The sequence below is a fragment of the Metopolophium dirhodum genome, chromosome 8 (assembly GCF_019925205.1).
Source record: "Metopolophium dirhodum isolate CAU chromosome 8, ASM1992520v1, whole genome shotgun sequence".
In the NCBI taxonomy this organism is placed as follows: Eukaryota; Metazoa; Arthropoda; class Insecta; order Hemiptera; family Aphididae; genus Metopolophium; species Metopolophium dirhodum.
In genome coordinates, this window is record NC_083567.1 from 27,119,696 (window position 1) to 27,134,286 (window position 14,591).

Consider the following 14,591-nt stretch of genomic DNA (forward strand, 5'->3'; position numbering starts at 1 on the left):
TAAAACACTGTGTGTTTGGTGTTGTAATCGAGGTATAGGCGGTAGAAAAAATTTGGTCGGGAACATTTTTCTCCCATAGATGTAGTGCCTGGTAAGTTTTTTCTACTTTTGGTCTGATCACCGGAGAATGTTTAAGTCCTATAGGGTAGAAAAATGAGATATGTAAGGAACTTATGTAAAGCAATAAATTATATTAATACATAAATTTAGTATTGTTCTAAGATTTCTGTGAATAAATCTAGAAGTGCAATATTTTAAATGATTTAGGTTATGAAATACTAAATACAATTATTGGTACCATATTTATTTTGATGTTGGTTATTCTTTTCCTAACTGCTGGAAACACAGCATTACAAGGAAATATTAACGGACAGTAAGACTTCTTGCAGAATTTGATGCAGATCTAAATAAGTTTTTAGTTTCTAAAGGAAATCGGATTAAATACAAATTCAAAATGAAGTGATTGGACTATTAGCAACAAACGTTCAAAGCATACTATATTAATGTGTCAACAAATTAAAGCAGTGTCATATTTTACTCAGATTATTTATTCAACTCAAGACATTATTAAAGTAGATTAAGTTGGTATGATAATAAGATATACTAGCCTTGATTATAACCAACAGAAAATTCATATAAAAGAACCATTTTCAGAATTACTTCCATAGCATAAACATTTAGTAGAGTTAATATTATGCAATATGGTGCATAGAAATTGCTAATATAAACCATTCAGTGAAAATTTCATGTACATTCTGTTATTTTTCCAGAGGTACACAAAATTTTTCAATAACTGATTTTGCGTAAAAATATCAGTTTTTCCATATATTTTTTGTTTTTTTTACCTGACGCTTTTGAAAACTATTATTTTAATTTAAATATTGACTCCCTAAAGTATCAAGTAGATTCACTTTCTTACCAGAAAAGATGCTGAAGAAGAAATTGAAATTTTTTATTTTAAGTCTAATGATACTATCTATATCAGCAGACATAATAAGTATGTATGCTATAAGCCAGATAACATGAGTAAACAAAATATTGAATAAAGGAGCCACCCAAAAATGACAATTCAATGTTGATTTTTAAAGTTATAAAATGAATTTATTTATTTAGACATGTTTCTTTTTTTTTTGTTAATTAAAATTGTAATTGGTCTCTGCATCATTTGCATTTTAAAGCGTCTAGAAGGGCTGCCTGGGATCGTGAGTGAGGAAAGGTTTTTATTTAAAGGGTTTGAGTGGGAGTAAAGACGGTTGTCGAATCTTTTATAAAATAGTTTGATTTTTACATGGATTGTTTTTAATTTCAAATCTTTGTAGAGAGTATGGTTTGATACGTATGTGGGAGCATTTATTAATTTCCTTTTGGAATTTCGGAAGGATCGAATTTTATTTAAGTTTGTCTTTCTTGTGCTTCTCCATAGTTGGAGAGGTGTATTTATTAGAGATTAGAGGTTTGAGGATACGAAAACGGTTTTTCAGTGATAGAATTTTATCTCTAAAATTCAAGTTATTTATCTAGTAGCAGACCAAGGTATTTGACTGTAGGAGAGGATGAAATTGGAACACCGTAGAGAGTTACCTCATGGTAAGGAACTAATCTCAGTGTAAAGGTGGTAATAATAGACTTACTATGGTTTATTTTAAATCTCAACTTGGCATACCAGTTATCCGTATAGTTTAGGTGAGTTTGAAGGTTTATAGAGGCTATGAGTGGATTATCATTCATAGAGGTTATTACCTTATCGCCGGCATAGTCTGCTGCTGATGTATTTAGTGTGATGTGTTGATCTTAGATGAATTTATTATAGAGGGTGAGGGATAAAATGCCGCTCTAAAGACCCCAGCAATTATACAGCCAATATTTGACGTATCAGACCCGTTTCATATTTGAATGGTACGTTCAGTTAGATATGATTTGATGAGTAGATAGAAGGCTGAAGGAAGAAATGCTTTGAGGTTATGTAGGATACCCTCATGACAGACTCTATCAAAGGCTTATGGAATGTCTGAGAAAGTGGCTGTGCAAAGTATTTTTTTTCTATGGAGAAAGAAATTGCTTATGCTACCTTATGCAGTTGATGGATTGTCGAATGCGAAGAATGAAAACCAAACTGATAGTCTGGCAGAACATTCTTGACAGTAATGATGGGTAAGATACATTTAAGTAAAATTTTTTTTTAGTATTTTCGTAAGATCGGGAAGAAGACTTATTGGTCAGTAGGATGAGGTTGTATGATGTGGCTCATTTGGCTTTTAAATCATAATGATTGTTGAGAACTTCCATAGTAGTGAAAAAAGTTTTGCTTTAGCTCGTCTAAGCATTTGAGTCGTTAAGTGCGTAACAAACACTATTAATTAATAGGTAATTGTTTATCTCAGAATACACTCAGGGTCATCAAGAATAGATTTGATTCAGCAAGTTTGTAATTAACCCGTACTTTATTGCAACTGGTGTATTTATTCCCAGTCAGACTCACGCTCTGCATAACACATAGAAACGGCCAGCACAGACAGTGGGAGGTTGGTAGCTTTCATGTACGCCATCCCCCCCCCCACCACGACGTCAAATATGCCTGCCATCAGCTTTTATTCACGAGGAGATCAGCCGACAGAATGTCGACAAACGGTGTTCTTAGTCTCATGTATTATGCAACGAATCTTGACCAAAGCCCCAACATATATATATATATTAGATTATTAGGAATAGAAACCCGGAAGGAGGCACATATAACGTTTGTGAGTATCATGTAATGTGCTATATTCGTTTTCATAATATCTCTTACCAATAAAAATGTATAAGTATTTAAAGTCAGTTCATTCTTTGTGGATCGTCCTGTATAATATTATATAAGCAATTGTGTTTATTTCAGATTATCCGAATCTATGTGTACAGTATATTGAATTTGCTTATACAATGGACATATTTGGTAAGTTAAAAGTTTTTACCTAACTGAAACTCTTTAAGTCTAAATTATTACATTTATTATAGGTACCTCGATAGCATAATATAAACTAGCAGTACCTACCTATTTTCACTATAAAATTATTACTTATTCATGATATATCTACTTTGCTTAATTTATTATATTAATCAAAAGCAATGTTTATGTATGTGTGTGGTTCTGAAATATATTTAAAATTAATTTTTACCATTTTTTACCCGGGACCCACCGGGTAGTATACAGCTAGTTCTATATATTTTTAGACTTATATTTTATATTTGGTCGAAATAACCTAAATTGTGTTAAAAATCTATGCAACATAAATTAAACGGAATTTAAGAAAGGGTAAATCCATAGGCGTTTTATTTATTACGGGCAACGCCATGAAGGATCAGATAGTATAATCATAATACCTAAGTATACACAATATAAATTAATAGATACTTTTAAGTAATAATTAATGTATTTTCGTAGATCGAACAATACCCAGGTTTAAGAAATTGAGTAAGCACATAAGAAACATAATATCCATCTATATAAATTTTTCTTTTAGTATATAATGTGGTATTAAAGAGTAACTAAATGGTGTTAGTTAGTTTTTTGTTTGATATCATAGTATAAGTTCATTTTAAACCATTAATAACTGTATTTCAAGATAAAAAAGGTGGATAAGTGGATGTCGCTCTGCTGTACAGTAGGTTACAAGTGGGTCACTGTAATGGATGGTGTTAAATTTGAATTCAATGATATAATATCATTGTATAAGAAAAACGATTCTGAGCGAAAACGGTCAGTCAGCCTATGATTTTACCAAGTATATTTGATGATATTATTGTGAATAAAGTAATTTATATATAACCTATTTACTCGGAGCCTTGTTTTAAATTTTCAATCTTTAGCCATAAAAGTTAAACATTTTATACATTTTTAACCACAAAATAATTAATAAATTATAAATTTGATAAATGTTGTCAAAATTTGAACTTTAAATGCTTATAAAAAAAAATTGTGCCTATGTATTTTTAATATTTTTCAACTGCTATTAGAACGATATATCAGGAGCCTTATATTAAATTTTCACGCTTTTTTACCCTACAAATAAAAATTTATTGATATTTATAGAAAAAAAAACTAAAAAAATTGAAAACTGACAATGTCCGTAAAAAGCTCAAAAAGAGTCAAAATATTTTCAACATTTTATGGTGTATAGAAAATGCTAATATAAACATGCAGTGAAATTTTCAAGTATCTACAGTCATTCGTTTTTTAATTACAATAAAATAAGAAAATTGTTACATGAGAAATCGAGTAAATATCAAATGTTGTAAAAATATAAATTTCAGACGCTCATAAAAATTTAATTTACGTTTCTTCTAGACATTTTTTTTTTGATAAAGGTAGACAAACTTATGAGTAATCTTATATTACATTTTCAAATCTTAGATTTAAAAAGAAAAATTTTTATGAATTCTCAACTCAAAATAATTTGCTATTTTTCGTGATTTTTCCGTATTTTGTCAAAATTTGAACTTTAAATGCTTATAATTAAAAACTGTGACTAAGGATTTTTAATTTTTTTCATCTGCCTTTGAAACAATAACCTAGGAGCCTTCTATTAAATTTTCAAGCTTTTTTAATCAACAGATAAAATTTTATTGATATTTATAGAAAAAAAAACTAAAAAAATTGAAAACTGACAATGGCCGTAAACTGCTCAAAAAGAGTCAAAATATTTTGTAAATTTTATGGTGTATAGAAAATGCTAATATAAACATTCAGTCAAAATTTCATGTCCCTACGGTCATTTGTTTTAGAGTTACACCAAAAACCAAAATAGCAACTAGATTCACTTTCCTATCAGAAAAGTTACTATTGAACAAAATCCAAGCACTTTTACTGTCCTAAAAGGTGATGACAGACACAAAAATAAAAAAAAAAATAAAAAAAAAAACACACATCATTGTAGAATCAATACATTCATCGCTTCGCTCAGAATCTAAAAATATTTTATTTCACAAAAAAACGAAAAACTTTTTTAAAACTAATGTATTAGAAATATTAAATGATATTGCTGTTCTAATGATCATTTCAGAACTATATTTATATTCTGAAGATGTTTACGATCGTTTAAAAACCAGTAAGTACCTACCTAAAATTATGCAAAATAAATTAGATTTGAGTATTTGACCATATTTAAGAATCATTTAATTTATTCAATTTAAAAATAGGGTAAAACATTTCTTAGGAATAAAATTAAAATGCTTAACTAATTTGTTTTAAGGGGATTTAATACCGCTGTTTTTAATGAATTAGATTAAGTAATTTTCGATGTTTTGTTTGCGGCTCGTGTAAATTTGTACGTAGTAAGTAATCACTGATCAATATTGTAAGTGACTGTGTATAAAACAAATAGCGGAGCGCTCGTATAGGTTAATAACGCATTACACAATAAATAAAAATGATTTCGTTTTTTTTGGTCAAAAGTATCAACTTGCCAATCATTATAACTAACCTATTTATCCGATAAATTTTTTGAAAACATATTTGAATTTTTCAAAACATTTAGTATAAAATGATTTTTTAACATTTTTTAAAAACTAATTTTGAAGGGCTAAGTAATTCAATTTCCAAAAGTGAAAAATTTGTTTTTAGGAAAACTTCATGACGAATAAAAAAAGGTTACAGACGTTTTATCTGATGACTAGGATATACTATTAAATTGGTATAATATAGGTCTATTTACTTTTGTTAACATTAATTAATAGTAATTATCCAGTATACTCAAATATTTGAAAGATTATGTAATATGATATTCAAGTTTAAACTAATTCCAAATGTATTGGTTCTTATAGTATTTCCAAAACCATTTGAAAGTCAAGTACACTTTTATAATCGATTGACAGCGGATGGTACGTATTTATTTAATTTACCTACATAAGATTTATGTTTTTACTATAAGCATCAGTTGGTATAAATCCCAACAAGGATCAGAAACGTATCAGGACTTATAATTGGTTGCTTCCATAACCAAGTAAACCTATTGGATCATGTCGTAGGATGGTTTACCTTTACTTATATCTAGATACATATTAATAAATAATAATATATACTATAATTAAATTACAGTATAGGATAATGACGGATCTTAAAATTAGTAATAAGATAATTTTTAATAATCGGAAAAAATCACAGCTTTTGAATCAGTTCACTATCCATGACACAAGAGTCTAGCATAATGTGATCTGTATAAACCATAATATCGAACTATTAAATATCGGTGTGCCTGTAGGGCGTTAAGCCTTAGAGTTTACTTGGCGTATATTTAAATGAATGTACTACTCATTGTAAAAATATAAAATAAGTAGGTCAAATGGACAGTTTTTAGTAATTTGGATACAACAATTTTGTATAAGTGTTTTTGTATATAGTAAAATAGTTTATATACAATTCTGTTTAGGTGTTTTTAATAATAATAACGCTTTATATTGACACATTGTTTTTATTTAAAGATTTTAATTTAATATACGATCGATTCTATGCAAAAAGAAGTAAGTTAATAATTTATTATATAATAATTACTTATAATAATTAAATAACACTTGCAAAATAGAATTAACATATTATAATTCCAAATTATTAATTTATATTTAAAAATTGGTTATTAGCAGTGTTGGGTAAATTACTTTTAAAAAGTAATGAAATTACGTTACTCGTTACTTCAAATATTTTTTATTTAAATTACATTTGCATTACTGAAAATTATTTTTATCATGTTACATTACTTTTTCATTAATAAAGTAGTGCGTTACAAATAACGTTACTTTTTTTATCATTTTTTTTAAACCATATTCAATTCATATGATTCAATTATTATGTATATATTTTACAATCATAGACCTAGTGATAATAGACCTATTATAGTATTATGTACAAAATGTATTACAAATGTACAATCATCTCACCTATATGCAGGCTAGTCATAGTCATAAATCATAATTAATTTTTATTAAATTTTATTTTTAAACCAAACTATTTTAGTCTTTTCTTTCTGCTAATAAAGTGGTAACATTTAACCTACGTGAAACTGGCACTACAAAGTTGGCACAATAATCTAAAACCATTCCAACAAACTCTACTCGGACTTGTTGGACGTTGTTGGAAGCTACATTAAAAGTTATGCAATTTCAAAGTTTGTAGTGCCAACTACATGACCAGCACTACATATGCAAAAAAAAAACTTTAAAACTCTACCAACAATACTCATATAACATTGTTGGACATTGTTGGACACTTGTTGGAATTTGTTGGAACATATTTCAAAAGTTATTCGAGTTCAAAGTTTGTAGTGCCAACTTCACAACCAGCACTACGAATAAAAAAAAAAAAACGCTGAAAACAGATCCAAAAATATACTAATACAGTTTTCAGACGTTGTTGGACTTTTGTTTGACATCGACTAAAAAAATATTCTGCATTTAAACGGTGTTAATTAATTAAGTTTGGATCATAAAAAAATGATATCTCAATTAAAATTTTTTAACTATCGTTATATTGAAATCTAGTGTCCAATTACTTCAAAAAGTGGTCCAACAAACTTGTTAACACATCGTACAAGAAGAAAAATTACTCCAACAACTTTTCTAAGTTTTTAAATCACCATTTTCTTCTAGCACTAAATTTTTCATTTTTTCACGTAATATTCATAATAAAAATTTTTAACCATCGTTATATTGAAATCTAGTGTCCAACAACTTTAAAAAGTGGTCCAACAAACTTGTTTACACATCATAGAACAAGAAAATTCCTTTCAACAACTTTCCTAAGTTTTTAAATCGCCATTTTCTTCTAGCACTACATTTTTCGTTTTTTCACGTAATATTCATATGAAAAAAATTTTTTTTTTATTATTAAGTTTTGGTGTCCAACAGTTTTAAAAAGTGGTCTAACAAACTTGTTAACACATCATACATAAATTTTTAAATCTCCAATTGCTTTGCAGCTCTACAAATTTTCGTCTTATAATTGGTTTTCCTATTAAACATTTTTATTTTCATAATTTTGAGTCTAAGACTGAAGAAATAATTATGATAATGCAAATTAAAAAACTTTTTATTTTTATAATGATTTTCTTTTTATAACACTTTGACTTCACAACATTATTATTCTTGTTTTGTGAATAGCATAGTGTGTGGTTTTATCTTTCTTGTCTCTTTACATCTATTAACTCGTAAGGACAAGTCGTCATGGCACTCCCAATATCCATGTATTCGTGTACAATAGGTTACATAGTGAGGCAAACTTCCCTCTACTCCTTCAACAAATGTAATTGAGGTACCATTGTAAAAACTGCATTTTCATCTTCTGCATTGACCTTACAGACTTTGGGGTGCATAGCTGGTTCCAATTCAAGTAATTTATCATTGCCCAAAATATTTTATTGCAAACATGTCAATATAATATTATTTTTTATAATAGTATATAAATAATCTGCACTAATTGGTTTGAAATTCGTATTTCTGGAAAATCATTTTATATATTTGTAATACTTTTATATAATTTAAAACTAAATAAATCAACTAGATATTATAATTACATATTTAATTAACTTACCTGTTAAGTTTTATCGATGCTAGTTTATAAAGATAAGATGACCATGCAGGAACTGAACCATTTGGGTTCAAAAAATTAATTTTTATTAATAATTCAATTATTTCATTTATACGCTGTTTAACAGACATGTTTAAGCAACAAAAGAAATAATTGAAATGAAAGAAATTAATAATAAAACAAAAATAACATGAGACGATCACCATCTACAATCATAAATCCATGTTAATACGCTAAATTTAGAACACGTCAATACGATAATGCTATGGATATAGCAAATGTTTTTCACTAATTCTAATAACGTGCTGTTAGTTTTGATATTAGAAATATTATCTGTGCTCAAACATGGCTTTTATTTAAGATATTAATTTTAAAAGGGAGGTATGATCATTTTGAATTTGTGATATTTTACATACTCATATCTTGCATGAACACTAAAATATCAAACAAATCACCAACTAAGGCACAGGATAATATTCTTATCTAAAAGTTTGATAAAAATTAATAAAAAATTTGTGCTTAGCAGTTCCGACGTTGACTAGTTGATAATCCTTATTAACACTAATATCCCGGATTTATAGCTCTCGCCTCACATATCATAGACCGTCTTTTAGTGATATGCTCTATTCACGAACCATGCAGGTGACCCATCAGCCATCTATACGAAAGCAGCCACAGTGGCCGTTACCCACGTACTGTTGCAAGCCACACGATCATCAGTTACGGTTCCAACGAATTAAATAACGATACCATAAGCCCATACTAAGCCGACACCGCGGGACCGAAACAATCCTAACAGCACGGGTGTAAAAGGAATAATGTAGTGCTAGACGAAAATGGTGATTTAAAAATTCAGGAAAGTTGTTGGAAGGAATTTTCTGGTTCTATGATGTGTTAACAAGTTTGTTGGATCACTTTTTAAAGTTGTTGGACACCAGAACTCAATATAATAACAATTAAAAATTTTTAATATGAATATTAGGTGAAAAAACGAAAAATGTAGTGCTAGAAGGAAATGGTGATTTAAAAACTTAGGAAAGTTGTTGAAAGGAATTTTCTTGTTCTATGATGTGTAAACAAGTTTGTTGGACCACTTTTTAAAGTTGTTGGACACTAGATTTCAATATAGTCGATGTCAAACAAAAGTCCAACAACGTCTGAAAACTGTATTAGTATATTTTTGGATCTGTTTTCAGCGTTTTTTTTTTTTTATTCGTAGTGCTGGTTGTGAAGTTGGCACTACAAACTTTGAACTTGAATAACTTTTGAAATATGTTCCAACAAATTCCAACAAGTGTCCAACAATGTCCAACAATGTTATATGAGTATTGTTGGTAGAGTTTTAAAGTTTTTTTTTGCATATGTAGTGCTGGTCATGTAGTTGGGACTACAAACTTTGAAATTGCATAACTTTGAATGTAGCTTCCAACAAATTCCAACAAGTCCGAGTAGAGTTTGTTGGAATGGTTTTAGATTATTGTGCCAACTTTGTAGTGCCAGTTTCACGTAGGTTAACATTTATTCCTAGAATGTTTAGTAATATTGTTAACTATTATCGGAATCAAAAATAAATATAATTGATTTTTAATTTTTCTGGTATATCCTATTGCTTTATTTTTGTAATACATTCAAAACTATTATTTTAATAAAGTGGAAAAAAACGTGTTATAGTGCGTTACTTCATAGAAATTACTTTTCAAAAGTTATTTTATTACAATTACGTTACTTTAAGTAAAATGTAATGAAATTACTGCTTCGTTACTGAAAAAGTAATTGCGTCACAGTTATTTGTAAATAACTTGGGTGCGTTACCACCCAACACTGGTTATTAGTTATGTGGACTAGGAGAAATATGAATGTATTATTTATGATGTTATGTCATTAAAATGAAGTATGTTGACAATTGGTCAATCCTCCATCTGTTAGAAAAATATCTTTGATTTCCCACTAAATCCTTGAACGCATTTGTTTAAAAGTTCCTCTTTGTTTCACTAAGTCAGTAAATCCTCATTCTTATTGTATCTATCTTCCATTCGCTTCCATGGTCAGTTGGACTTCCTTCGAAACCACTTATTTCCCACAACATGTGTCCAGCCTTCGAACAATTTTTTTAATTTTTTTTATTTTTATTTAAATTTAAATCTATGAGATTACTGGGCCTCACTGAGACATACTCGTGTGGAGGCTGAAATTAAATTACTTTTAATTATTAATCTTTCACCTTATGTCACTTAATTTCTCTAGTTAATTATAATTTATATTTACACACTACAAATGTATTATTTGAATATGAAACGCAGTACGCACCGATTACTGAATGTATGAATAATTTAAAAGTGGTAAAATATAATGTTTCAGTGTACCCTAAAATGTCGGAAACGTATGAAGAGTACTGCAATAGAATTAATAGTATATGTAAGTTTCTTCAATTTAGTAAACATGTTTTTATGAGCCTACTCAATTAATGGTTCTAATTCATTGTAAATACATGATAATTTTAAATAGCTATACTCCGTGCCACCAGAGAACGCATACAGTGGCCGACCAAAACGTGTTTTTTTCGCGCATCCCTACCAGCTTACCAGCACGAGCGCAACTTGTCGGAGCACTTTGGTATTCGTCGGCAGCTGTATATACTGCGAATGCAGTAATAACATTTTTTTCAATGCCGTTTATTCTTGTGTAACGAATCCTGTTCCGTGGTTCCATGCCCGTATATGTTTTTAGTCTAGAGATGGCCCGATATGCAAACCGATATCGATTATCGGCCGATATTGGCAATATCGGTTTTATCGGTATCGGTTTTATTTTCAAAACCGATATTTGAACCAATAAAAAAAAAAATGTATCATTATGTGTATAATATAATTTTATCAGCTCTGCGCGAGGTTATAACTGTAAACACTAAACGTATTTATAACCATATTGATGTTGTCATGTTATGTAAGAATAGCAACTTGTTGTGCAATTAGTTGTATATTCCTTAGAAAAGAAAACATATTTTATATTTTTTTTTCAATACCACCAGCAAATCTGCGTGGCTGATAAGCTTGTTTAATATCATATTATCATTTAGTATTCATGTTAACTGTTAAGTGTGAAGTATTAAGACTTAGTATTTAGACTAAAATTTAGAATAACATTTATTATATAATAATAAGTAATAATAATATTACTATTTAGTAGCATTACTAGTTACTACTTAGTACTTATCGGTAAGTATTATCGGGTATTTAAAAATATCGGTTCATGTATACCTTTGGATAAAAATTCAAAGTTTTGAATATGTCGGTTATCGGTTTTAAATTTGCATAACATATCGGTTTATCGGTTATCGGTTAAAAGTGATATCGGTCCATCCTTAGTTTTTACCTTTTTAACTCATAAACCACAATTAATAACAACGATCAAGAAATTATCAACACGGCCCTTGTTTATATTGTATTACTTGAGCCGCTGTATGCACAGACTGTTGCATGGTGGGAGAAATTTGGCCTCGAGACGACGGAGCGCAATCTTTTGGATGCACGAGCTGTATGCGTTCACTCGTAGCACGGAGTATAGTTATATATTGTACCCAAGGTACTTAATACATTTGTAGAAATATGTATAAGTATGGAAACAAATTTAATAGATTAAAAGGAATTCTAATTTTCCAGTTTTCCCAGATCAGACCGAGCTGATGACTTCTGAGTATAAGAAATCTAATTGTAAGTTATTTAAATTAATAAATTTCACTTAATTGTTCCAACCTTCATTTTTTTAAATTATTGTTATTTTTTTTAATCCAACTGTTGCAAATAATTACGACTGTATATAAAAAAACATAATATAATATATTAGTTACTTAATTAGTTGATACACAATATACTAAATGGCTCAGAGCGGCGTAGTGGCTGAAATCAAACGTGATTGATAGTAAGCAACGTACGCTGCTACTAGTTGCCGAATGGGTGATACATACACACCCGGACATATACGTGTTCCTAACCAACCGTACCATACGAACCGTTTCAATCCAACAAACCGTAACTTTTACAATAGCTTATGAGTTATGGCCATAGTTGCCGGCCTCTAGACCAGTAAAAAAAATTGTAAATATCATGTATCCATTTTAAATGTTATTCAATATTTAAAATTATGAGTGGAATCATATAACAAATTCAAAATTCCTATAAATATATAATGGATGTGAATAATTTTATTTTGAAAAACAAAATATTTACAAATAAAATAAAAATAATTTATAAATAGGGCTTATTACTGAAAAAAATGAATTAGAATAACAATACAGTTGACTGAGATAATGATATATTATTCATATACAATAAAACCTTCGACAGTATATTGTTTTAAAATAGGTTTATTTGATAAAATATTGATATCTGTATGACTGTATTAGTTTATTTATTGAAACATAATCATTTATCACTATTCACTTTATCTTTTTAGGGCTAAGACCAATACCATATCATATGTTTGTGGAATATAAAAAAAGTAAGTGTAAAAATTATAATTTTACATCCTGGAAAATTATGGTTGTTATAATGTAATGGCTTGATCCATTTGAGGAACTTATATGATAATGTTTGCACGAAGATCCGACCCTGCAACAGTATTCAGCTGTTGTGATATTTGATGAGTTTCTAAAGAGTATAAATTTATAATGAGTGAGTTCAAAATTGCATTGAGTATCTATTTTCTTTTAATTCCGCATCAGTTGGCGCCCAGGCAGGTTACTAAGTACTGAAACTGCATGTGCACTCAAAGGGAGTGGGTGTAAATTACTGATGTCACAGAGAAGCTTATAGAAACTAAATCAATTAATTTCCACGGGCTATAGTGATTTAATGATTTATTTAAATATCATTAATAACTAGCCATATTGAAATATTTAATATAAAATAAATGTTTTGTGAGCATAGCAAAAACAGATTTTTTTTTTAAGTGAAAACTTCTTTAGTGGCGTTGTGCACTTTTTTTGTGATGGGTAAAAAATGTTAAACTCACGTCAGTACATTTAGACCAATATGCGAAAGAAAAATAAACATACTTCTAGAAGTCCGATTTCAATTTTGAAAACTAATTTGAATTCAATAACTTCTTTTCTATGTTTTGTAGGAAAAACTTTTTCATTTTTTTAACTTATTGAACCTTTAAAGTACAAGTTCATTTTGAGAAATTAAGTAAATTAATATTTGCAACTGTATTACAAAAACTTTACAAAATATCGAAATTCTATTTCCTATAAAACATTGAAAAGAAGTTATTGAATTCAAATTAGTTTTCAAAATTGAAATCATACTTCTAGTAGTATGTTAATTTTTCTTTCGCTTTTGGCATTATTTGCTCTCATGTAAGTAGAAATAAATAAATAAATAACTGATTATCTAATTTTTATTTTATTTTCATATATTGCACTTGTTGATATTTATTACCATATTAGATGTTTTACCTAGTAGTTATCTTAACGTTGTCAAATGATCGCAATCTTAGCACAACGAAATACAAAAGTACTATTGATGCGGTCTTTATTAGACTTTTAAATAGGTTCAAATCAAAATTGTTCGTTTCTTACTTCAGCTACCATAAACCTATCGTATCAGTTTTAGAGATTGGCGATGATGGTTCTGGTAATGATGATGATAAAAAAGTCGTTGAAATTATGGATGGAAGTTGGCTTTTCTGAGAGATAATCTTTTTAATGTAAAATAATTGTAATAGTTCAGAAGTGTTAAATTTTTAATGTAATATAAATTGTCATGTTTGTGTACGATAGTGTAATAAATGAATATCGTATTTTACCACATAAATGATAGTACTTTTGTACTGATAATTAAAGCAATTCGTGCAAAATTATTCCTTAACCATTCCAAAATATCAAAAATGCACGACTACTTTAATATTCAAGTTTTCACTTCTGCCGGCACTTGCGGAGTGCAACCCGTCTGGTTTTTTCAAATAAATAAATAGGGTGGGCGGTGGATAACTATTTTTAACTACGTGTGTTCTTAAAATTTGTCTGTCCCTCAATGGAATC

At 28.8% G+C, this 14,591-nt stretch overlaps 1 protein-coding gene across 1 annotated transcript in view; it reads left to right on the forward strand.

The window, feature by feature from the left end:
• The window catches only part of LOC132951160 (uncharacterized), a 162,157-nt gene that overhangs the window by 11,205 nt on the left and 136,361 nt on the right, over positions 1 to 14,591 (forward strand). The window contains exons 11-18 of the mRNA XM_061022906.1: positions 2,873 to 2,929; positions 3,419 to 3,448; positions 5,037 to 5,081; positions 5,797 to 5,853; positions 6,454 to 6,492; positions 10,910 to 10,966; positions 12,211 to 12,261; positions 13,004 to 13,048. Of these exons, the coding sequence (XP_060878889.1) occupies positions 2,873 to 2,929; positions 3,419 to 3,448; positions 5,037 to 5,081; positions 5,797 to 5,853; positions 6,454 to 6,492; positions 10,910 to 10,966; positions 12,211 to 12,261; positions 13,004 to 13,048 (381 nt within the window). The remainder of the gene's footprint in view (positions 1 to 2,872; positions 2,930 to 3,418; positions 3,449 to 5,036; positions 5,082 to 5,796; positions 5,854 to 6,453; positions 6,493 to 10,909; positions 10,967 to 12,210; positions 12,262 to 13,003; positions 13,049 to 14,591) is intronic.